The sequence below is a fragment of the Castanea sativa genome, chromosome 2 (assembly GCF_040712315.1).
Source record: "Castanea sativa cultivar Marrone di Chiusa Pesio chromosome 2, ASM4071231v1".
In the NCBI taxonomy this organism is placed as follows: domain Eukaryota; kingdom Viridiplantae; phylum Streptophyta; class Magnoliopsida; order Fagales; family Fagaceae; genus Castanea; species Castanea sativa.
This window is the reverse complement of record NC_134014.1, coordinates 10318085-10342967: the sequence shown is the minus strand read 5'-3', so window position 1 is coordinate 10342967 and position 24883 is coordinate 10318085. Positions and strand designations below refer to the sequence as shown.

The 24883-nt window shown below is 41.7% G+C and overlaps 1 protein-coding gene across 2 annotated transcripts; it reads right to left on the bottom strand.

Annotated features, from left to right (window-relative positions):
• Positions 1 to 6506: 6506 nt before the first annotated feature.
• LOC142625609 (phylloplanin-like) lies at positions 6507 to 23640 on the bottom strand. Of its 2 annotated transcripts, XR_012842387.1 has the most exons (3): positions 23421 to 23640; positions 22734 to 23183; positions 6507 to 6575 (listed from the first exon to the last, which is right to left on the bottom strand). XR_012842387.1 is itself a non-coding variant. In XM_075799268.1 (2 exons), exons 1-2 carry the CDS (start codon positions 23587 to 23589, stop codon positions 22897 to 22899), a joined length of 456 nt encoding a protein of 151 aa, XP_075655383.1. In that variant the 5' UTR covers positions 23590 to 23640; the 3' UTR covers positions 22680 to 22896. The 2 variants fall into 2 exon arrangements, 1 of the variants encoding a protein (XP_075655383.1); XM_075799268.1 differs by lacking the exon at positions 6507 to 6575 and having other exon boundaries at positions 22680 to 23183.
• Positions 23641 to 24883: the final 1243 nt, after the last annotated feature.

The window sequence follows — 24883 nt, the reverse complement described above, 5'->3', positions numbered from 1 at the left end:
CTGTTGAAAAAGATAAATTGGAAATGAGGAGTGTGATATTGTCTTTGCTCATCGTCTACTAGTAGTACTTCTTTAGGTGCTCTGTATTCCATGGGTGATTCAACTTTTGCCCTTCTAGTGTCTCCAGGTAGTACGTTCCCTTTCGATGCCATGAAGTGATCCTGTATGGTCTCTCCCAGTTAGGTCCTAGCTTCCCCTAAGAGGCATCTTTGGTAGCGCCGGTTACTTTCCTCAAGACAAGATCTCCAACCTGGAAGTCCCTGTGCCTGACCTTAGAGTTGTAATGCTTCACCATAAGGTTCTGGTATCGTGCTAATCTTAGCTCGATCGTTGCTCTGACTTCGTCCACTAGATCAAGCTGCAAGTGAATGGCTTCATCATTCTTACTCTCGTCGTGGTTCTTGACTAGGTAACTTGTGAGCCCTACTTCCTCTAGGATGACTGCCTCGCTTCCATATGCCAGTCGAAACGGTGTCTCCCCTGTTGGTGTCCTTGCTGTTGTCCTGTATGCCCATAGAACACTTGGTAATTCATCCAGCCATATGCCCTTTGCCCCCTCGAGCCGAGTCTTGATTATTTTGATCAAGGATCAGTTCGTGACCTCAACCTGTCCGTTGGCCTGTGGGTGGGTGGGTGACGAGTAGTGGTTCTTTATCCCTAGCTGGGAATAGAAATCTCAGAAAGCGTCATTGTCGAACTGCTTTCCATTATTTGAGACAAGCACCCTTGGTATACCATATCTGCAAATAATGTTCCTCCACACAAAGCTCTAGATATTCTTCTCCATGATCGTGGCCAAAGCCTCTGCTTCTACCCATTTAGTGAAGTAGTCAATGCCAACTACTAGGAACTTTAGCTGCCTTACCGTTGTTGGAAAGGGGCCTATGATATCTAATCCTTATTGTGCAAATGGCCATGGGGCTGTCATAGGGGTGAGCTCTTTTGTTGGTTGCCTTATGAGATTGCTAAACCGCTGGCACTTGTCGCAGGCTCTAACGTATGTGTCGGCATCCTATTGCATTGTTGGCCAGTAATATCTTGCCCGGAGTAGTTTGTGCACTAAGGACCTTGATCCAGAGTGGTTTCGACAAATTTCTTCATGGACCTCCCTCATAATGTAGTCTGACTCTTCAGAGGCAAGGCATCTCAGGTAGGGTCGAGAGAAGCCCCTTTTGTATAGAATGTTTTTAATCATGATGAATCGGGCCGCTTTAACCTTCAACATTCTTGTGGCCTCCTTGTCGTTTGGTAACTTGCCGTCCTTCAAGTATGCGACTATTGGAGTCATCCAACAGTGTTCATTGCTTACCTCCTGCACGCTAGTACTGTCTATTAGTGATGAGAGTTGAACGAAGGATAATACCTGGTCGGGGACAATCATAGGTTCTGCTGAAGCTACTTTTGTAAGTCGGTTGTCACCTAGTTCTCCTCCCTTGGGATTTGAACCAACTTGATCTGGAGGTTACTTGTTCGACCCTTCACTTCCTTAAGATACCTCTTCATTCTTTCATTCTTGCACTCGTAACTGCCATTAACTTGACTGGTCACGATTTGAGAATCGGAGTATATGACCATACTCTTAGCTCCTGCGGCTAGTGCGAGGTCCAGTCTTGCTATTAAGGCTTCGTATTCTACTTCGTTATTGGTTGTGAAAAAGTCCAAACGGATCATGCACTCGATCTTATCTCCTTTTAGGGTGTGGAGTACTATGCTGGCTCCACCTGCGTGTCTATTGGAGGATCCGTCTATATGGATGCTCCACACGAGAGCTTCTTCTACCCCTTGGTCTTCCGCGAAGGTGAATTCAGTGATGAAGTCAGCTACTATCTGTCCCTTCACAGTAGTTCATGGTTGGTACTGAATGTCGAACTCACTTAGCTCGATCGCCCATAAGGCCATTTGTCTCGCAGCTTCGAGGCTACTTATAGCTTTTTGTATGGGCTTATTTGTCAGGAAATTTATGATATATGCTTGGAAGTATGGTTTGAGTTTCCAAGCCGTTGTCACTAATGCGAATGCTAGCTTTTCCATCTGAGGGTACCTTTCTTCTGCTCCTTTGAGTGCTTGGCTTATAAAATATACATGCCTTTGCACCTTATCTTCTTCTCTAACAAGTGTCGCGCTGATTGCCGCTAGGGAGATGGCCAGGTATAGAAACAACTCTTCTCCCGACTTGGATGGGCTGAGTAACAGTGTAGAAGAGAGAAACGCCTTCAAATCTTCGAATGCCTTCTGGCATTCGTCCGTCCAATCAAACGATCTCCTCAGCGTGCGGAAGAAAGGTAGGCATTTGTACATCGCCCTTGATACGAACCTATTTAGGGCTGCTATCTTGCCATTCAAGCTTTGTACTTCTTTTATCGTCTTTGGTGGAGCCAATTCCATTATCGCCTATACCTTCTCCGGGTTGACTTCGATACCTCTTTGGGATACCATAAATCCCAAAAAATTTCCTGCCGTTACCCCGAACACACATTTGCTCAGATTTAATTTCATGTTGTAAGACTGAAGAGTGTTGAAGGTCTCTTGTAAATCGCTTAAGTGGTCGGACTCCTGGACGCTTTTCACCAGCATGTCGTCTATGTATACTTGCACATTTCTTCCAATCTAGTGCGTGAACATCCTGTTCATCAATCTCTGATATGTGGCTCCTGCATTCTTGAGTCCGAAAGGCATTACTTTGTAGCAGAAAAGCCCCTGGCTTGTGACAAACGAGGTCTTCTCCTGGTCAGCTTCATCCAACTTGATTTGGTTGTAGCCAGAGAACACATCCATGAAGTTTAAAAGTTCATGTCTTACGGTCGAGTCTATTAGGCTATCAATACGTGGTAGCGGATAACTATCCTTGGGGTAGGCCCTATTTAGATCTATGAAGTCTACACACATTCTCCACTTTCCATTGGCTTTCTTGACCATCACCATGTTTGCTAGCCAATTCGAATAGTACACTTCACATATGAAATCTGCTTCCTGTAACTTCTGCACTTTCTCGGCTATGGTATGGTCTTGCTCCGAGGCAAACACTCATTTTTTCTGTCGAACGAGAGAAAATGAGGGTGAGACATTCAGCCTATGAACTAAGATCGACGGGTCAATTCCTATCATGTCTTCATGACTACAGGCAAATACGTCCTGATTCTTCCTTAAGAACGTTGCGATTGCTTGCCGTACTGTTTGGCTAGCCAAAGTACCTATTCTTGTGGTCCACTCAGGCCTCGAATCGTCGAGGGGTACTTCTTCTAGTTCTTCCATCGGTTTTGCTACCATTCGCCGTTCTTCTAGATTCATAATTGGGAGGTGATCGTCCATTTCCATCATCGCTATGTAGCATTTGCGTGTGGCAATTTGATTTCCGTACTCAGTAGGGACTTGATCATCAAATGGTAGGTCGAGGTCACAACCTTCCATGCATTGAGAGTAGGTTATCCGAGGATAGCATTGTAGGCAGATGAGCAATCGATCACAAGGAAAACCACATCCTTAGTGATCTGCTGGGGGTAATCTCCCACCGTCACAGACAATGTGACGACGCCAAGTGGGTAGACCCTTGTCACTCCAAAGCCTACAAGTGAAGTGTTTGTTGGAACCAGTCACTCTCTACTAATCCCCATCTGCTGCAATGCAGGGTAGTAGAGGATATCAGTTGAGCTTCCGTTATCAACCAAAGCTCGATACATATTGTAGTCTCCTGCTCGTATATTGACGACGAATGCGTTGTCATGTGGATGGTGAAGGCGTCATGCATCCTCTTCCGAAAACCCAATGATCTGGTTATCAATTTGCCCTATTTTTAGTGTAGAACTCGTCAGCTGGACACTCTGAACCACCCGTAAATAAGTTTTGCGGGCTTTTTTGGATGACCCCGCATGAGCGGTGCCCCAACAATCATCCTTATGTCTCCTATCGGTGGTCTGGGACGCTTGTTCTCCCGTCGGGGGGCCTGGTCTTGTGGCAGATTCATATTCTCTTTGCTGACGAACCTTTGCAGCTTTTTTTGTCTGATAAAAGCTTTAACCTGTTGCTTCAGGTCATAGCAGTCAGCCGTATCGTGGTCGTGGTCCTGATGGAAATGGCAATATTTGTCCCTTGACCTTTTGTTAGGATCCCCTCTCAATTTTCTGGGAAAGGTCAGGGTTCCTTCATCCTTTATCTGCATTAGCACTTGGTCAATTGGAGCCTTCAGAGGGGTGAAGCTCGTGAATTTCCCTGTAGGTGGTTTGGAACGTCTGTCCTCCCGTCATTCTTTCCGTCATCTGTCCAGTCGTGTATCTTCCTGTCTCTCCCTTGTCCTAGGCTTCTCTTCCCTGGCCAGTAACGCGTCTTTCGCGTTCATGTACTTGGTTTCCCTGTAAAGTACTTCTGACATAGTCTTTGGGTCGTTCTTATATAGAGAAAATAGGAACTTACCCTTCCGCAGCCTGTTGGTGAATGCTGTCACGAGTATCTTATCGTCTGCTTCGTCTATCGAGAAAGCCTCTTTGTTAAAGCAAGCTATTTACGATCTTAGCGTCTCATCTTCTCGTTGCCTAATGTTCATCAAACATGCAGTGGATTTCTTATATCTATGACCCTTCGATAAAGTGTGACACGAATTAAGCGCTTAACTCCTTGAAAGTGCCAATGGAGTTGGGCGTCAGCCTACTGTACCAGATCCTTGCAGGTCCTTTCAGCGTAGTGGGGAAGGCTCTGCACATGATCTCGTCTGGTACCCCTTGAAGGTGCATTATGGTCTTGAAAGATTCCAAGTGGTCTAAGGGGTCCTTGGACCCGTCATAACTCTCCACCTGAGGCATGCAAAATTTTAGGGGAGGGGGCATGAACTAACGGGCGTTGTGAAAGGCGAATCAATTTGCTGGACCAGGTCATCAAGGTCATTGGATACTCGACCTCTGAGGGAGTTCATCATCACGTCCATCCGCTCCCTCATCATTTGCATCTCAGCGGCTATGTGAGGTGGGAGAGTATCAATGACAGATGGCCGGCTTGTGTCTTGCCATTCTGGTCTGCTCAGAGCGTTACTACCCTCAGGTCCTTCTTGGTTCCTCCTTTCAGCGCTTGTCCCTTCCTGGTCTTCCTCCTGTGTGCCGAGGTGTGCATTCTTTTGCCGCAACTGCTCCTCCAAATCATGATTCTGCTTGGTTAGGCATTCAACTGCCGCCGCGAGTGTTTCAACTTGTCTCTCCAAGGTTGTAGTGTGCGGCTCGTTGCCCTGATTATTGTTGGTTGTTGCCATTGAACAAGTGAGTACCATGCAACTTTTTGTCTTAGGGATAAAGCAATGGCTGATTACTCGTTTCCCATAGACGACGCCAACTAATGATGATGAAAAATCACCAATTAGTCACACGGTCCTCACAAGCTTGAAACAACACTTGAACAACAAAAAGAGAAGACCTAACAGAGAGCACCGGTGTGGTGCCGGCCAAAAACCCTTCGAATGTCAAGTTAGAACTTTTCACAACCCTAGAGTGTCAAAGCTAGGATGAATTATGCATACCTTGTGTTCTGAAGGATTGTAGGTTTTTATAGTAGAGTTGGCCTCCGTGTCTTACGCATCAAGGTGTTTCCTTCTAGGGAAGATCCTCTATAACGAGCGTATATTACGGAATCCTTTGCTAATTAGAATTCTTCTCGTATTGGGATTCTTTACAATTAACGTGAGACATAAGTTAATTCAATTTAGGAATCCTTGGAGCTAAATCAAGACATATGATTGCCACGTGTCACTTACGTCCTTCCACTGTGTGTTCGCGCACCTTGGATCCATTGACTACCAACCCACCAGCCTAACATCGTCACATTTATTTAAATGGATCCGTCACCTACATTTTTCAATCCTCTCCTGTTAGCATGCTTGCTATTCCCTTGCTTCTTTTTAAGCAATTGGAGCTCTATTTGTGGCTAAGTTTTATTCAAATCTAGATTAAAAACTCGATATTTCCATAATCATAGTGATATGTCATATATAATTAACTACCAAAAGTTGTAAATAGGCTAGAGTACTAGCTAGGTTTTGTCACCGTTTCTATGATCTCATGCTCTAGCCACAAGATGTTGCTTCCAGGAACGGGCATGGATGTCAGAGATATAGTAACAATTTTAGAATATCATCCTGGATGTGCATTGACTACAAATTGAGAAACTATTTCATTAATTTTATATATACACACACTTAACAATCTCACTCCAATACCTCAAAAAAAAAAAAAAAAAACTTACTAGAGAAACTACCATCATTCTGATAGTGGAATCATAAATTGTATCATGCATTTGTTGTGCGTCATCTTAGGCATCCGAAATACATGCCTTTTGGCAATGGAATAGTTTTCATTATCTTATACAAGCCAAACGAAATCAACTACTCTGTCCAAATATTGAGATAAACAATAGCATCATGTGAATTTGTCTAATTAATTTCTTTCTTAATCATCATGATTTGAAATTTAAATTAATTGGTAGACTATAAAATCATATATTAAATGGATATATATATATATATATATATATTTTTAAACAACTTCAGATAAAGGCTTTATTAATTACATTGCATTATTAATTACATTGCAACAGAGGTACTGCTTAGTAAAGGAGTTTACAGATTGGATGCCAATCTTCATAATCACAAAGGAGATAACTCTTAGGACAATACTTGGAAAGGAAAAATACTATATTGTTGGTACAGTTGACCTTATTCATGCAAATATAGTTGACCTTTTGGCAATGGAATAGCTTTCATTATCTTATACAAGCCAAACGAAATCAACTACTATGTCCAAATATTGAGATAAACAATTGCATCATGTGAATTTGTCTAATTAATTTCTTTCTTAATCATCATGATTTGAAATTTAAATTAAGTGGTAGACTATAAAATCATACATTATGTTAGGTCATATGTGTTTCACTTGTTAGGAGCATATGTCATTATTTTATGTAATTGGATAATCCTTTGACAAAACGCACTTTACTTGTATTTGGGTAGATCTAGGATGTTTTTAATACTTCAAGAAACAAGGTTTCAAGATCAAGTGTTAAAACCTTGCAAGTCTGTCCAAGAAACAAACTAAAGAAGTGTCTGTCATTAATGCTTGATAGCTAGCATCTATCGAGCTTAAGAAGATGCTCCAACCTCGTGGCTTGACAGCTGCTCGACAGCTTCTCGACAGATGCTATCTGTCGAGGTTTAAGAAAAGCATAAATTCTAATCTGTTTTCTTCCAATCTGTGGATATGTTTTTGAGCCTTCTTTTCTCATAACCCTAAACATATAAAAAGATATTTTAAGGGCCGTTAAAGAGAACACAAGTTGCACAAGCATTGAGCAAAGTCTGTTCAAACAATTTGTGACCAAAGACAAAGTTTGCCCTAGTTCATCTCTATTGTGAAGAAGCTGCTACGTTTGTGCACCATAGAGTTTTGTAACCGAGCATCTTCCTAATCTTCATCGTGTGGATGAACTGAAGAACTTTGCAGCTAACATCTTTCTCAAGTTGGTGATTGAAGTCGCGTACTAGGATCCACGCAATTGGTTAGTCATGTATTGGGAGTCGTACATTAAAAGGAGAGATTGTCACTATAGAACAAGTTCAATCGGATATTGGAGTAAGGGTTCAACTGTAGGTTGGTAGAAGGTACTAGGATTCCTTTACTTGTAATTGCTAGTTTTGATAATAGTGGATTCTCGGGAGTGGTGACTTTAAAATCACCCGGTGAAGTTTTTGCCTTGGAGGTTTTCTTCATTCATAAACAAATCACTGTGTCAAATTTATTTTCCGCTGCACTTTAGTTTATTGGTGATTTGTTTGTGCTACCATGTGTTTGCATTTTAAATTGATTAATTAATTGAACTTGGCTAATTAATCAACTTAATCCATCACAAGGGGTCAATACGTGTTTGGCCTATCAAGTGGCATCAGAGTAGACACACTCTAATTAGTTTAATCTTTGTGTGTGATCCATTGACCCATGTTTGTCATGGATAGAGGATAATCTCTTATTATACCTCCTTTATTTGATGGAACTAATTATGCATACTAGAAAGTACAAATGAGAGCTTTTTTGCAGTCTCTAGATGAGAAGGTGTGGCAAGCTGTAGAGATTGGCTGGATCAAGCCAAAGGAAGCGTCGGCCGATTAGGATGAAGCAAAGCTCAAGGCGGAAAACTTTAAGAATAGGACATTGAATCCCTTATTCAGTGCAGTCATTAATGAGGAGTTCAAGAAGATATCCTCCACTGAAACTGCAAAGGAAGCTTGGACCATCCTCCAAACAACCTATAAGGGAACAAAGGCTGTAAAAGATTCGAAGCTACAGAGGCTCAGCACAAGCTTCGAAGCAATTAAGATGGAGGAGGATGAGTCGTTTGATGAGTTCTATGTCACGCTGCTTTTAATCTTGGAGAAACCATTCCAGAACCCAAGATTGTGAGAAAAGTGCTCAAATTTCTACCTAAAAGATTCTATGTTAAGATCACTACTATTGAGGAATCAAAGGATATTGATAAAATTCCTTTGACAAAAATGGTTGGAAATCTATAGACCTATGAGTTAGGTTTGTCCAAAATCAGGAAGTCTAGCAAGAGCAAGAGCATGACACTAAAGGCCAAGAGCAGTGAGACGGAAGAGTCTTCAGACGATGAAGATTTTAAGATGAAGTCCTACATCACCAGGCAATTCAAGAAGTTCATGAAAAATGCCAATGGGAAGGGGTTTGAAAAGGACCGTAGGCAATCCAGTTCTTCTCAATTCAAGGGTTAAGACAACGGGAAGAAGGATGCTAAGGATGGCAGTCAATACATTGTTCCTACAGGACCTAAGTGCTTTGGGTGCCAAGGTTTCAGACACATGAAACAAGAGTACCCAACATATCTTAAGACAATTAGGAAAAGCAAGGCACTTGCTGTTACGCTAAGCGACACCGAGCCTAAAAATGATTTCGACAATGAGGATGATAGAATCTTGAATGCCTTCACTGCCACAGTCAATTCTACTGAGGGGATTGTTGAAGATGTGGATGAAGAAGAGGAATTGGTGGAGTCCAAATTTGAGAAGATGTATGAACAAGATGACATTCACACAGCCTATGCTAAGTTATACAAGGTCTCAGAAAAGCATGAAAAATTGTATAGGTTGACCACCAAGAAGCTTAGTGATGTGGAGTTTGAGCGTGAAGAGCTTTCCACGAAGTTTGATAAAGCCAATCAAACTATTGGAGCACTGAGGTTTGAAAATAACTTCTTAGCTAAAAAGATCAAGAAGCTTGAGGCAGAATTGTTCCAAGTTAGAGCTCAGCTGGAAAGAACGTCAAGTGCTAAGCTCGATGAAATGCTTAATCTTCAAAAATCTGCTTCCGATCGAACCGGTTTAGGGTATGATCTCTCTTCTTCTAATATTACTTCTTCTAGTACTACTGTTTTTGTTCCTCTTAGCAATAATGTTGAAATTGAGAACACTAACGTCAAAACTAAATTAGCTAGTGAGAACATAGACAAGGGTAAATCTATCTTAGGAGCACCCCCCAAGCAGAATAAGAAAGAAGTTAAAAATCCTAGGGCTAAGAAGGCTAACTCTTAAAAGCCTAAACAGAAGAAACAACATCTTTGTCATCACTGTGGAATAGTTGGTCATAATCAACCAAATTGCTATAAGTGGTTGGCCACTTAAAATAGCAACAGCATGATGGCGTTGGGAAACCAGAATCAGTTTCCATCCTCCTTTGCTTCACTCAGAGATCTTCCTAAAGCCCTCATGTTCCTTTCAAACTTGAACAGTCTCAATTCTTCCCCTTCACCGCCGATTCCAGGGTTTGTAAAAAGAAAAAGTTCTTCCAAGGTATGGAAGGAAAAGGGTTCCAAGTGATTCTATCACTTTTTTTCTCTCTCTATCTGTTTTTGATTGCATTACTTGTGTGTTTGCTTTCTTATTTTGAGTCAATCTAGTTTTATGCATTGCTTTGTTTTGCTTTACATGTTTTTGTTTGTCAGTTTTTAGTTTTATTTATTTTGTTGTTGTTTTAAAAAAAAAATTGAAAAATTTAGACAAAAAATACAAAAACAGTGTGTGTATGTGTACATTGGTTCTTGTGAACCTTAAAATGGCCATTGAAACAGAGTTCTCTAAACTTTGTATCATTTGTAGCTTAGATGAGCATCTGTAAGGACATAATTCAAATTCCCAATATCCAACTGAAAGGAAAATGGGCTTGAAGGGCCTTTTTACAATAAATTTATAGAGAGTGGGCTCGTAATTTATACTTCAAGGATGGTTTAAATGACAAAGAAATGAAAACAAGTTCGGGGCCCAATGGTACAAAATAAAGGGTTATTTGTAAGGGTATGACTGAAAGCTCCTCCTCGAACACAATCCGAGCATAGTTTTCAATATTACTTCCTAAGTTTGGTTACAATTATGGGTTATCGTGTACTCTTGTCTTTCTTCTTTACTGAAAAAAGCCTCTTCCTCTTCTGAAGGTCTTTTTCTTTATTTATACTTCCTCTTCTTCTCTTTATCATCTTCCACCTCATGGTTGTAACGCCGGCTTTGGATACTTGTCCCATCAATTCTTCCCTGAAGTCTGTTGGGATCAAGGACCAAGTTCCAAACCTCATGCTCAGGTCCCATCTTTCCATCTATGCAATCAGTATATCAATTTACAGAGCTTTTAATGTATGGGCGGTGGCAGCAGCTTTATCTTAGATATTCCACCGCTCTTTCTAGTGTCCTCCACGTGTGTCGTGTCTTCCCGTAGTCATAGGATTTCTTATAACATAGCCCAGGGACTTTAAACCTCTCTTCCTATGACCTTGGCTTTAACAATCCGAGGACAAATCTATTCCTCGGACGTAATTGGTCATTCGTTTATCACATCTTTACTTGGCATTTTCTTTATGCGGTACATTCACGTACTCCTAGATCATTTGATGTCCTCAGATTTGGGCCTTTAGCCCAAAAGACTTTGTTGGACCATCCTTTGTAAATTACCGGGCCCAATGCCCCTACAATAGCCCCTCGAGATTCTTTATTTCTTCACCTCGGGAGGAAAAGAGGATCTCGACTTAAATCTCCTTTTTATCTGGCGGATTTTTGGTAATACCACTGACGGGGACAATGACTTTTGAATTACCCGTCGCGTGTTTCCAATGCTTCGGCATATGAAGCACCCCTGAATTAATATCTGGCGTCTTGATGTCCCCTGTGTTTCCACGATGTGACACATATCCAACGGTTGAGAGCCGTTCCTAGGTTGAGGCGGGAATTCTCCCGCTTCATAACTCCTATTGATATATAAATACTAATTTCCTCCAAATCTTTCACACTACAGTAACCTTATAACGTACCTGCCACATTTGCTACCTTCACGTGCCTTCTCTTTTCACCAAATACCCTGTCCGAGGTGACTGTGCCTTCTTCTTTTCTAAAGTAAGTTCTCCCACACTCTCTCCCCTTCTTATCAGCTTTTTGTTTCTTTTATTTTCTTTCTCTCCATTTCTTTTTCTTTTTCTCTGTATCTTTCGTCCTCGGCATAGTTTTCTTTTTAGTTTCTTCACATTTCCTTTTTCAAAGATGGGTAGATTTGCATCCTTAGTGGATTTAAACGAAAAAATAGAGCAGTTCAATGCTAAGTACCAAATCCCTTTGGACGTATCTATTAGGTATTGTAATGAGGAGGAATATTTTGTAAAAAGAAAAACGAGGGAGGTTGTAATCCCGATGACTGCGTTCATCGAAGGGGGAATGAGAATCCCTATGGGAACCATGACTAGGGACTATCTTAGGGCTTTTAGATTAGCTCCCACCCAATGCGCCCCAAATGTCTTTAGGATCTTAGGTTCTATAGATGCCTTAAATGAGAAGATGAACCTAGGGCTCACTCACCACGACGTAAACTGGGTTTATAACCTCCATTACCTAACAAAGAAAGACGAATATTACCTAAAATCTAGATACCCAGAGGTTAGGCTAATTCAGTGCCTGCCCAAATCTAATAAGGGCCTAAAAAACGAAATCCTGATCGTATCAGGAAATTGGCATGGCGGTTTAGCCTGTCCGACAAGGGAGGGGACTCCAGGTGAAGTTTTTGATTTTTATCTAGAACCCTCAAAACCATTATATTATTATATATATTATTATATATATATATATATATTTCCTTTTTTTTTTTTGTCTTTTTATTTATTCTTACCCTTTTCTTTTTGGATAATTCTACAGATCCACACGCAGTGGATTGTCATCCTCTTCTTGTCGATTTCGGACGGTTAGAGAGGATCTTACAAGCCGAAGTTTTTGTGCATACTGACGGCCAACTCCGAGCGGCTTATCTCATCCTCAGCTACATTCCAATTTCCAAAGCTTTTCAGGTGCCGAAGTGCGTGATCAAAGCCAAGGACCCACGTCTTCCTCGGATTAGCATTGTCGTTGAAGGTTTCCTGCTACCGAAGGGGGCTCCTATTCCCCAAGGTACTTTGGTCACACAACCAATACAACCACCACAACCTGTTCCAGTTGGGATTCCCCTAGTCCCTATTCCTACACAATCCGTTCTTGGTGAAGCCACGTCTTCCCATCCTAGTGTAAAGGAAGAAGAAGACATAGTCAAGGTATCTGTTTTCGAGGACGAGTTCGAGGTTTTTAACCAACCCCACTCTCTCGAAGATTCAACTTCTATCATCGGCACCTTCTCACAAGTCTTGAGAGCCACTGTTCAACAATCTGATAATATGGGCATTCAGCGCAAGGTCAAGCCCAGTTTAAAAGATGTGCTTGAGGGTAAGGCAGGCTCTCAAGAGCCTCCTAAGGAGCTGCACCCTAAGGCTCAAGATAAAGGTGCTGAAAAAGGCCCAGAGTCTAGGCTTCCTCCTCCTCCTCCTCCTTCCCAAACTCAACACACCAATCCGGCTGACCTTAAAAGGAAAATGGATCAGCAGAAGGGAAAGGAAGTGATGGAGGTAGGAAAGGGCTCTCTTCCTAAAGAGCTCGAGATCGAAAAGGGTGGTAAGCAGGCTCGCGTCATGCAAACTAGGTTGGACAAAAGGACCGAATAGCAGGTGACCGTGCGCGCTCCTCTATGGCTCCCTGACATGACCATGGACGACCAGGCTATTACCGTGGATGCGTCCATCAGAAAATCTGATGAGGGGACTGCTGCATGTGTGACAGATGCTTTGGAGCAAGCGCTGCTGCTCCCCAAGGACATGGGTGAGCTCCGAAAGAAAAGAGACCAGAATGTCTTTATGATTCTGAAGAAGGAGCTTGCAATGGTAAGTTTTTCTTCTAAACCTTGTCTATATATTTTTTTTATTTTTATAAAACTTATACAGATATATATATATATTTTTTGTTCATAGGCTGTTCAATCTGCCCATAGGGCAGAAGAGATTGCCATCAGCTCCTACAAATCTCTGAGGGCCGAGGAATCAAGGCGCGAAATCGCCCAAAGGATCTCAGACCTTCAGAAGAAGAAGTTGCAGGAGGTCTCAACCAAGTTGGTTAAGGCAGAGAGTGAAAAGTCTGGTTTAAAGGCTGATCTCAAAACAACCACTAAACAGGCCAAGGACCAGCGACTGATGCTCCGACAAGCCGAAGAGAACCTCGCTGCAGCGCGAAAGCTTATTGAGGATCTCAAAAAAGATCTGAAGGAGTTTGAGAGGGTTATAGAGGAGGCCATCAAGGGCAAAGAGAAAGCCCTTGAAGAAAAGGAAAAAGCTAAAATGGCAAAAGAAGAGGCCGAGAATTCAAAGGACCGAGCTGACCGAAAAGGTTACGAGATAGGTGTGAAGGAGATCACGGAAACCTTCAAGGCTCAGATTCCCAAGGTATGTAGACATTATTGCCTCCAAGTGTGGAACGAGGCACTTTCCCAAGCTGGGGTTGATGCCTCTTCTACTCTTTGGAAAGCAGAGAGTGTCTACTATCCTCCAGCAATTCAAGCTTCTGATGTTCCTCAAGCTGACGATGAAGCTGCCCAGGTATCATCTGAGGATAAGAGAGGTGAACTGGCTGAAGACCCAGATCTTTCTGAAGATCTCCTCAAACAAGTTGATCCAATACAAGAAAAGGCACTAGAAGACATACAACCTTCAAGTGACCTTCAGGAATCTTCTAAGGATGAGCTGGGTGATCAAGCACATCCGATAACTTTGAAGGATGATCCCAAAGGAAAAGGAATTGCCGATGAGTCCTCGGTACAGCTTCCACCTCCTCGAGAACCTAAAGGCCCTCTGAAGATAAAGTTGAAGTAGTGACTGCTTTTCCTTTTTTTTTTTTTTTTTTTTTTTTCTACTAAGTGTAATTTTGCAAGTTCTTTGTAATTAGAAAAGTACTTTTTGAATCTAATGTAAGCACAAGTTCTAATTTCTTTGTTCGATGGCCTTCACTTTTGTTTTGTTTTGGTCATATATTGGTTTTGCTATATATTTAGAACAGTAATCCTTTTGCCCTTACTAAAATCAAAGCCATAACCTGGATCGAACTTGATACCATAGGCAGGTTCAATATGTCAAGAGATGCATTAAGTGATGCTCATGGATTTCTTATCCGTTTATCACTATGTCAGGGAGACTTTAAGCAATTGATTTTTCATTTAGACCTCTAGTTGATCTATGTCAAATATATGAAATAAGGCATATGGTCTAATGACCTAGGCATAACAAGCTTTGATACTTTAATAAAAAAGAAAAGGAATGTTAATTTTTCCAAAGTAGATGATCTGAGGACCAGACATAACTAAGGTTCTGTTTAACACTTGGTAAAAAATATCAATTTAGACGAGGTATGTGGTCCGAGGATCCAAGCACACCAAGCTTCAGTTTGATACTTAGATAAAACAATTGAAATGTTAATTTTCCCAAAGTAGGTGATCCGAGGATCAGACATAACTAAGGTTCTGTTTAACACTTGGTAAAAAAATATCAATTTAGACGAGGTATGTGTTCCGAGGATCCAGGCACACAAAGCTTCAATTTGATACTCAGATGAAGCAATTGAAATGTTAATTTTCCCACAGTAGGTGATCCGAGGACCAGACATAACTAAGGTTCTGTTTAATACTTGGTAAAAAATATCAATTTAAATGAGGTATGTGGTCCGAGGATCCAGGCACACCAAGCTTCAGTTTGATACTTAGATAAAACAATTGAAATGTTAATTTTCCCAAAGTAGGTGATCCGAGGATCAGACATAACTAAGGTTCTGTTTAACACTTGGTAAACAAATATCAATTTAGACGAGGTATGTGTTTCGAGGATCCAGGCACACAAAGCTTCAGTTTGATACTTAGATGAAGCAATTGAAATGTTAATTTTCCCAAAGTAGGTGATCCAAGGACCAGACATAACTAAGGTTCTATTTAATACTTGGTAAAAAATATCAATTTAGACGAGGTATGTGGTCTGAGGATCCAGGCACACCAAGCTTCAGTTTGATACTCAGATGAAGCAATTGAAATGTTAATTTTCCTAAAGTAGGTGATCCGAGGACCAGACATAACTAAGGTTTTGTTTAACACTTGGTAAAAAATATTAATTTAGACGAGGTATGTGGTCCGAGGATCCAGGCACACCAAGCTTCAGTTTGATACTTAGATGAACGAAGACAATGAACGCAATGCAGTTTTAACAAAAATGGCCGAAGTGCCTTTTATTTAATAATAGTACCTTCGTAGGTTATTTACATTCCAAGGACGTTGTACAACATGTTCATCCAAATCCTCAAGATTGTAAGCCCCTATTCCTGCGACCAAAGTAATACGATAGGGTCCTTCCCAGTTGGGCCCCAGTTTTCCCCATGCTGGGTTCTTTGTTGTGCCCAAAACTTTCCTTTATACCAAGTCGCCAGGTGCAAGAGGCCGCAGTTTTACATGAGAATCATACCCCTACTTGAGCTTATGTTGATAATAAGCTAGTTGAACCATGGCATTCTCTCGTCGTTCCTCAACTAAGTCTAAATTTCTCCTCAATAGATCATCGTTGCTATCCGGAATGAAGGAGCTTTTCTTTAGGGTTGGGAACCCAGTTTCTAGGGGTATTACTGCCTCAGCTCCATAAGTCATGGAGAAGGGTGTTTCTCCTGTGGATCTTCATGGTGTAGTTCGATACGTCCACAAGACATGTGGCAGTTCTTCCACCTATCTTCCCTTAGCGTCACCCAACCTTTTCTTGAGTCCACTCACTATTACTTTATTGACGGCCTCGGTTTGCCCATTTCCTTGGGGGTGAGCTGGAGTGGAATATCTATTCGTGATGCCCAAATCACAACAGTATTTCCTAAAAGCTTTGCTATCAAATTGTAGACCATTATCTGAAATGAGAGTATGAGGGATGCCAAACCTGGTAACGATGTTCTTCCATACAAACTTTTTTGCTTCCATGTCTCTGATATTTGATAATGGCTCAGCTTCAACCCATTTGGTGAAATAATCCGTTCCGACGAGGAGACATCGCCTGTTTCCTGTTGCTTTTGGGAAAGGTCCAACAATGTCCAAGCCCTATTGAGTAAAAGGCCAAGGGCTAGATAGAGGATTAAGGACACCTCCTGGTTGATGTATATTTGGAGTGAATCTTTGACATTGGTCACACTTCTTCGCATAATCCTGCGCCTCCCTCTACATATTGGGCCACCAATAGCCTTGAGTAAGCGCTCTATGAGCTAAAGGCTTTCCCCCCGTGTGACTTCCACAAATCCCTTCGTGCAACTCTTCCAAAAGTAGCTCCATTGCCTCGGGGTGCATATATAACAAATATGGTCCCGAAAAGGAGCGTTTATATAATTTCTGGTCCTCAGATAACCCGAAACGAGTTGCTTTTCTGCGAACTTTATCTGCTTCGGCCTTTTCTCCAGGCAGGATGTCATTTCTGAGAAATGTTACTATTTGATCCATCCAACTAGGCCCTGTCCTAATTTGAAGAATTCGAGTGGCGTTACCATCCGTTCCAGTAGGTTTCAATAGATCTTCAACAAGGATAACTCGTGGCAGGCTTTGCACCGAGGATGTTGCGAGTGTGGCTAAGGAGTCGGCATGGGTATTCCCACATCTGGATACATGTAATAAAGAAAAAGACTCAAATTTAGATTGCATACACCTGGCCTGGGTTAGGTATCCTTGCATTCTAGAATCTCTTGCTTCTAGCTTCCCTTCTACTTGTGGCAGTTCTACCAATAGTGAATACATGTGGCAGTTCTACCAATAGTGAATCTGAGAACATTTGCACCGTCTTCCCTTCCATTCTATGAACCATGTTCATCCCTGTGAGGACGGCCTCATATTCTGCTTCGTTGTTGGTGGCCGAGAACCCCAATCTCAAAGATTTCTCAAAGGTAATTCCCTCCGGGGATATCAAAACTAGCCCTACACTAGATCCCCTCTGATTTGCTGCTCCATCAACATGTACTTTCCATAACGGAGGCTCTTTGTATGAAATCATGCCTACTGATTTTTTGCCCACGCCTGACCCTTCAATATATTCTTCTAATAAGGGCTCAGCAAATTCCGCCACAAGATCCGCGATGACTTGCCCTTTTATAGAGGTGCGAGGCATATATTTGATGTCGAAAGCTCCTAGGATAGTTCCCCATTTGGCAATTCTTCCCATATAATCCGTACTTCAAAGTATTGATTTAAGAGGGAGTTGTGTAAGGACAACAACCGTATGAGATTGGAAGTAATGGGGAAGCCTTCGTGTAGCATGCACTACCGCCAAGATAGCTTTCTCTAGTGGCAAATAACTCACCTCGACCTCATGCAGAGACTTGCTTACGTAATAAACTGGCCTCTGGATATTATTATCATCTCGGATAAGAACCAAACTCACTGCATGGTTAGCTACTGCAATATATGCAAACATAATTTCATCAACTTTTGGTCGAGACATAATGGGTGGTTGTGAGAGATACTCTTTAAGCTGTTGGAAAGCCACCGCGCACTCCTCGGTCCATTCAAAGCCCTTCCATTTATTCAACAACTGAAAGAAAGGCCTGCATTTGTCCACGGACCAAGATATAAATCGGTTGAGGGCAGCGGTACCTATTAGCCTCTGCACTTCTTTAGGATTCCGAGGTGGGTGTAAGTTGTTTATGGCCTTAACTTGAGCAGGATTCACCTCAATTCCTCGGTGAGTCACCATATAGTCGAGAAACTTGCCCAATCCCAGACCAAAAGAACATTTAGAGGCATTGAGTCGCAATTTATACTCTTTTAGCGTTTGGAAAGTGTTACTCAGATCTTCCAGATGCGTAGAAATTGCTTTACTCTTTACCACCATATCATCCACATATACCTCAATAGTTTCTCCCAGCTGTGCCTCAAACATTCTTGTCATCATCCTTTGATAGGTAGCCCCTGCGTTTTTCAAACCAAAGGGCATTACCTTATAATGATAATTTCCTGTAGGAGTGACAAATACAGTCTTCTCATGGTCCTCCACAGCCAAAGGTATTTGGTGGTAACCCTGGAAAGCGTCAAGAAAACTCATCCGAGGATGCCCAACAGTAGCGTCAACCAATTGATCAATTCGAGGCATTGAGAAAGAGTCCTTCAGGCAAGCTTTGTTTAAATCTGTGAAGTCCACACAAACTCTCCATTTCCCATTCTTTTTCTTCACCACCACCGTATGGGCTAACCATTCAGGATAAAAAACTTCTTTGATAGCACCCGCTTTCTTGAATTTGAGCACTTCCTCTTTTATAGCCTCGGAATGTTCCTTGGAGGACCGCCGAGGTGGTTGCCTCCTCGGTACCGCAATTGGATTGACTTTTAAATGATGAAAAATGAAGCTCAGATCAACCCCAGGGGCTTCATAAGCATTCCATGCAAATACATCCATATTTTTCTTTAAAAACAAAATTAGCTCCGCCTTTTCCTCCTGTGGCAATTGAACCCCTACCTGAAAGAACTTCTCAAGGTCATCGTCTATGAGAATCTTCTCCAATTCTTCACATGTCGCTTCATCTACTTTGGCTGCGGCAAAAGACTTTGATTGCTACGCCTCTCCGCCAACCGAGGCCGAGGACTCCGGCTCAGGTTGACGCAGAATTGCAGCCGTGACACACTGTCGAGCCACAGAGTGACTCGCAAGTAATTCCACCACCTGGCCTCCAGAATGAAATTTAACCTTGACATGCAAGGTTGAGGAAATAGCTCCCAATGCATGCAGCCAAGGTCTTGCCACAATAGCCGTATAGGGAGAATAGGCATCGACCACGATGAAATCCACATTTACCACCTCTGGGCCTGATTGTACAGGCAGTCTAATTTGCCCCTTTGGAATGACAGCCTTTCCCTCGAAGCTTATCAAGGGTGATTCATACGCCGTAAGATCTTTGAGCTTTAATTTCAAGCCTCTAAACAGGTCAGGGTACATGATATCTGCGCCACTGCCTTGATCAACCATCACCTTCTTCACATCATAGTCCCCTATTCTCAGGGTTACCACCAAGGCATCATCATGAGGCTGGATAGTCCCCATTTTTTCCTCTTCAGAGAAACCCAAAACTGGTAGGATATTCGCCTTAATTCTCTTCGGCTAATCTCTTGACTCTTCGGCCAACGTCCGAGCCACAGAAATTACCCTGAAAGGAGCTGAGCCAGTCCTTCCAGGTGCTGCGAAAATTACATTGATTGTACCTAGAGGAGGTCTCGACGAAGGGTCGTTGTGGTTTGCCACTCCTGATTGGTTTCCTTGCCCATTAGGCTGGTACAAAAATTGCTTCAGCTTTCCCTCCTTAACCAACTGTTCCAAATGATTCCACAGAGTGTGATAATCCTCAGTGATATGACCCCTCTCCTGGTGATAATGGCAATGGAGATTTTGGTTGCGTCTCAAAAGGTCCCCTACCATCTTATTTGGCCATTTGAAGAAAGACTCATGCCTGATTTTCTCCAACAGCTGCTGCACTGGTTCTTTGTAAACGGTGTTGACCACTTGTGGGGGCACGTGACTAGCTTGTCTAGAAAAATCTCTTGCAAGCCTATTGTTGTTGTATCTGTCCGACCTGAAATCCCTCCTTTCTTGTGGGATAACCTTCACCTTGCCCTTCCCCTGCTGCTGATCTTCCTCAACCCTCTTGTACTCGTCGATGCGATCCATGAGTCGGCGTACGCTTCTGACAGGTTTCTTCGCCAAAGACTTCCTTAAGTCATGCTCCATCAGTAGGCCGACCTTGAAAGTCCTTATCGCCACATCATCGAAGTCTCCGTCAATTTCGTTGAACATCTCCCAATACCTATTCGAATACGTTCTAAGGGTTTCCCCATCCCTCATGGCCATGGATAATAATGAATCCAATGACCGAGGAACTCTACTGCACGTGATGAAGCGAGAGCCAAATGCTCTAGTAAGCTCTTTGAAAGAACTAATAGAGCCTGCCCTCAAGCCGTCAAACCATCTCATGGCCACGGGCCCTAGGCCAGAGGGAAAGATCTTGCATATCAAGGTCTCATTCTTGGAATGTACTGCCATTCTTTGGCTGAAATGGCTCACGTGCTCCACAGGATCGGTCTGGCCATTGTAAATAGTGAAGGTTGGTTGTGTGAAGCGCCGAGGTAACCTCCCTTCCTCCAACCTGCGCGTGAAAGGTGACTTAGAGATTTGGTGCAACGCCCTACCCATCGCGTCATTTCCCAAGCCCTTAGAGGAGTAGTCTCTACCACGCCTTCCATGCAGGTTGTCCTCCTCGGAAGAAAAAGGTTCACCCGAGGGAGTCCTGGACCTCTGCCTGTAATTGTCATCCTCGGATCCCTCTGAAAAGGGGTCGGAGACCGAAGGAGTTCGCCTTCGCCTCTCGTGACGCAAGTTTCTCCTTAGGCCGTCAATCTCCTTCTGCATGGCCTTGGTATTCCTCTCGTGAGGAACTCTGCTTCCTCCTTGTGAATGGCTCGTACTTCTGATAGTGTGCGTAGTATGCACACTACCTTCCCGATTCTCTCCGTGATCAGGATGCAAGGAGTGATCCTCATGCTGGGAGCCTACCGACTCCGCGCTGCGTTGCGATCCTGATCCTACCATGATGTTCTAAACTTCCTTAAAGACTAAATCCCCACAGATGGCGCCAATTGTAAGGACACAATTCAAATTCCCAATATCCAACTGAAAGGAAAATGGGCTTGAAAGGCCTTTTTACCACAAATTTGTAGAGTGGGCTCGTAATTTATACTTCAAGGATGGTTTAAATGACAAAGAAATGAAAACAAGTTCGGGGCCCAATGGTACAAAATAAAGGGTTATTTGTAAGGGTATGACTGAAAGCTCCTCCTCGGACACAATCCGAGGATAGTTTTCAATATTACTTCCTAAGGTTGGTTACAATTATGGGTTATCGTGTACTCTTGTCTTTCTTCTTTACTGAAAAAAGCCTCTCCCTCTTCCGAAGGTCTTTTTCTTTATTTATACTTCCTCTTCTTCTCTTTATCATCTTCCACCTCATGGTTGTAACGCTGGCTTTGGATACTTGTCCCATCAATTCTTCCCCGAAGTCTGCTGGGATCAAGGACCAAGTTCCAAACCTCATGCTCAGGTCCCATCTTTCCATCTATGCAATCAGTATATCAATTTACAGAGCTTTTAATGTATGGGCGGTGGCAGCAGCTTTATCTTAGATATTCCACCGCTCTTTCTAGTGTCCTCCACGTGTGCCGTGTCTTCCCGTAGTCATAGGATTTCTTATAACATAGCCTGGGGACTTTAAATCTCTCTTCCTATGACCTCGGCTTTAACAAACCAAGGGCAAATCTATTCCTCGGACGTAACTGGTCATTCGTTTATCACATCTTTACCTGGCATTTTCTTTATGCGGTACATTCATGTACTCCTAGATCATTTGATGTCCTCGGATTTGGGCCTTTAGCCCAAAAGACTTTGTTGGGCCATCCTTTGTAAATTACCGAGCCCAATGCTCCTACAGCATCTTTATGCACAACTAAGCAAGCGAACTTTGTGACTCTTTGTTTGTGATGAGTAAGATTAAGTAATTTCTTGTACTTAACACTCGTATCACTCTTTTTAACGGGAAGGACTAGAAAAGCCTAAGAGAAAGGCATAAATGACATCTGTATGTTTCAGCATAGTAAAAGTGCAATGTCAAAAAGCTTAACATAATTGGGTATGCCTTTTCTCTCTTTTGTATACCCATGCATGATTTGCTTAATAAAAAATATGCAAATAAAATAAAAGCAAAAAGAACAAAATGCTTTAAAACATGATAGCAAGCGTGTTTTCTAGGAGTTTTGGAAGTTATAGGATGTACCTTGAAGGTGATAGTCCCCATCAAACAATTATGATTGTGTGTGAGTTAAAGTGATTTTCTCATATCTCAAATCGTTATAACATAGAGACACTTATGCAATCTTGTGATGTTTTCACACACAACACGCAAAATTTTTTGCTATTTTTGATACATGCGTAAGTACAATATGATTTGACCATCACAAGGTTTACATGTGATAATGTATGCTCACTAAATTGTCTTGACTTGTTTTTGAAATATTAAATTGGTTAGACTTGTTTGGTGTGTGTGTGTGTGTGTGTGTTTTTTTTTTTTTTTTTTGGATCAATGTGCTTAAAATTGTTGTTGAGAAATGATTTTGAGAACTTAAAAGGTTGCTTGGATCCTTGGTTGAGTTGCATGCTTGATTGCATTCATATTTGTGTTTTACTCTTCTTGAAAAATACAGATATATACATAAATATATATATTTTTAAGACAACTTCAGATAAAGGCTTTATTAATTACATTGCAACAGAGGTACTGCTTAGAAAAGGAGTTTACAGATTGGATGCCAATCTTCACAATCATAAAGTGATAACTCTTAGAACAATACTTGGAAAGGAAAAATACTATATCGTTGGTACAGTTGACCTTATTCTTGCAAATATAGAATACTAGCAGTTGTTAACTTGTCCATCTATCCCTCAAGTTAAGGGAATAGGTTTAAACCCAGCTGGAATAATGTTGGCAACATTAAGGAGCCCAAGAACAGTGTTTCCGACGTACTGTAAGGGCGAGGCCAAGCTTTCCACAGAAGGAAGATTGGCGTTACAGCTGGAGAGGGGAGTGTTAACCACTAAATTGCAATTACTCAATAGTGTTTGGAGAAGAACTTGTAGAGGATTCAAGGGAATTGAAAATATTCCAGCGCTATTGGTTGTTGCACTAGCTGCCACATTTCCAGCTCCACATTGCAGTTGTACCAGAGCATCTAGAAGTAAACATAACAAAACATTGGTGAGGCTGAAGTACCCCAGCTGAGACAAATGTGTATGGTAAAATGACAATAATTGTAAATTTAATTACTTTTTTGGTCTTTTGTTTAGAAGTTGACAGAGTTAGTAAAATTTATGTAGTAAAATTTGTAATATCCTAACTATAATCACTCATTGTGTATAAGTATGGTGCAATTAATGGATCATTGGTAATAAATTGTTAGCAAACTTACTTGGGAAAACCGGGGTGGCAGTAGCATTGGCACTGCCGTTCAGACTGCAAAACAAAGTTCCCTGGATGTTGATCAAACCAAGCAGGCCACTTATGAGCCCAGCTCCAGCTATTGGAACTGCCAATGCAGCAACCATAAGGGAAATAAAGAGAACTGATTTCAAAGCCATTACTCGAATAATCACTACAATTACAGTGTATTACTCTACCACAACTGGCTTGTAGAAATGCTTGCCATTTAACCATTTTATAGGATAAGAGTGGCCCAGTTGCAGCCGATTTTTCTGACATAAATCAGGAAAGCACTCTCTGTGGAAGTCAAAAGAAGTAGTAATTCTCTTGTCAGTTTTTTCTTTTCAAAATCAAAGTTTGTCATGAAGCTCAACTTCACGATGCATACCACCCTTGTGGGCTTACACCTAAAAGCCAGCTCTTCTCTAGGCTCCTTAGCATGCGTTCTGTCCCCTTGCGTTTTGTATTGGAGCTCTATTATTTGTGAATAATTGCTCTATGCACCTAGATCAAATTTGTCTTTTCCCAAATTCTTTGGTAATTTTATCACTTTCAAAAAGTTGTAGACGGGTCCATATATAGTAGCTATAGAGTGCAACTGGGATCTTCTGTGATCAATCTTATGCTCTAGCCACAGGAATAAGTTGCTTCTTGCCGCGGGCATTTCGGGGTGGAATATGCAGTGACAGGTGCTTGATGAGTTGATGTGAGAGCTATAAAATAAATAAATAAAAAGTTGAGAATATCATGGATTCGCATTGGACTATTGCATAAAGGGATTACTGCGAGTGTGGGCATGTAATCTTCTTGAATTTAATTGCTGGATTCCGCAAACTTTAAAAACCAAAATGTAACTCAGAGAGTTGTTAGAACCGATTACATGCATGCTGTTATGGGTTCAAAATGGGCAAACATTTTTATCTTGATTACTTAATGGTGTGGTTAGATGACATGATTTGAGTATTTGGATTTAAAATTGACAAGTTAATTTAGAGCACTCACAGCAGTGGTATTATATAGGTATATTGGTATTTTTTAACTTCTCAAACACCAAAAATGATGCTCTAGCAGTGGAGCTATAGCAAATTTTTTTTTGCTTCCACCTACAGTGCACATCTAAAGATAGATGTGCACTGTAGCTCAAAGGTAAAAAAAAAAAAATTTTATTTTATTAAATTTTTCTCTCTTTCATTTAAAAAATATTTTCTCTTTTTTTTTTTTTCTCACTCTCTCCGGCTTCTCTTCTTTCTTCATTTTTCCTTCTCTCTCTCTCTTTTTTTTTTTTTTTTTTCTCCCTCATCTACTCTCTGCTTCGCCGACCTGTTCATCTAATCTCTGCTTCTCTTCTTTCTTCATTGCCGATCTATTTTGGATCGTCGATCTTCGCTGACCAGTCCTCCATTTCACCGTCGATCTTCGCCGACCAGTCCTTCATCGCCCACGTCACCGTCC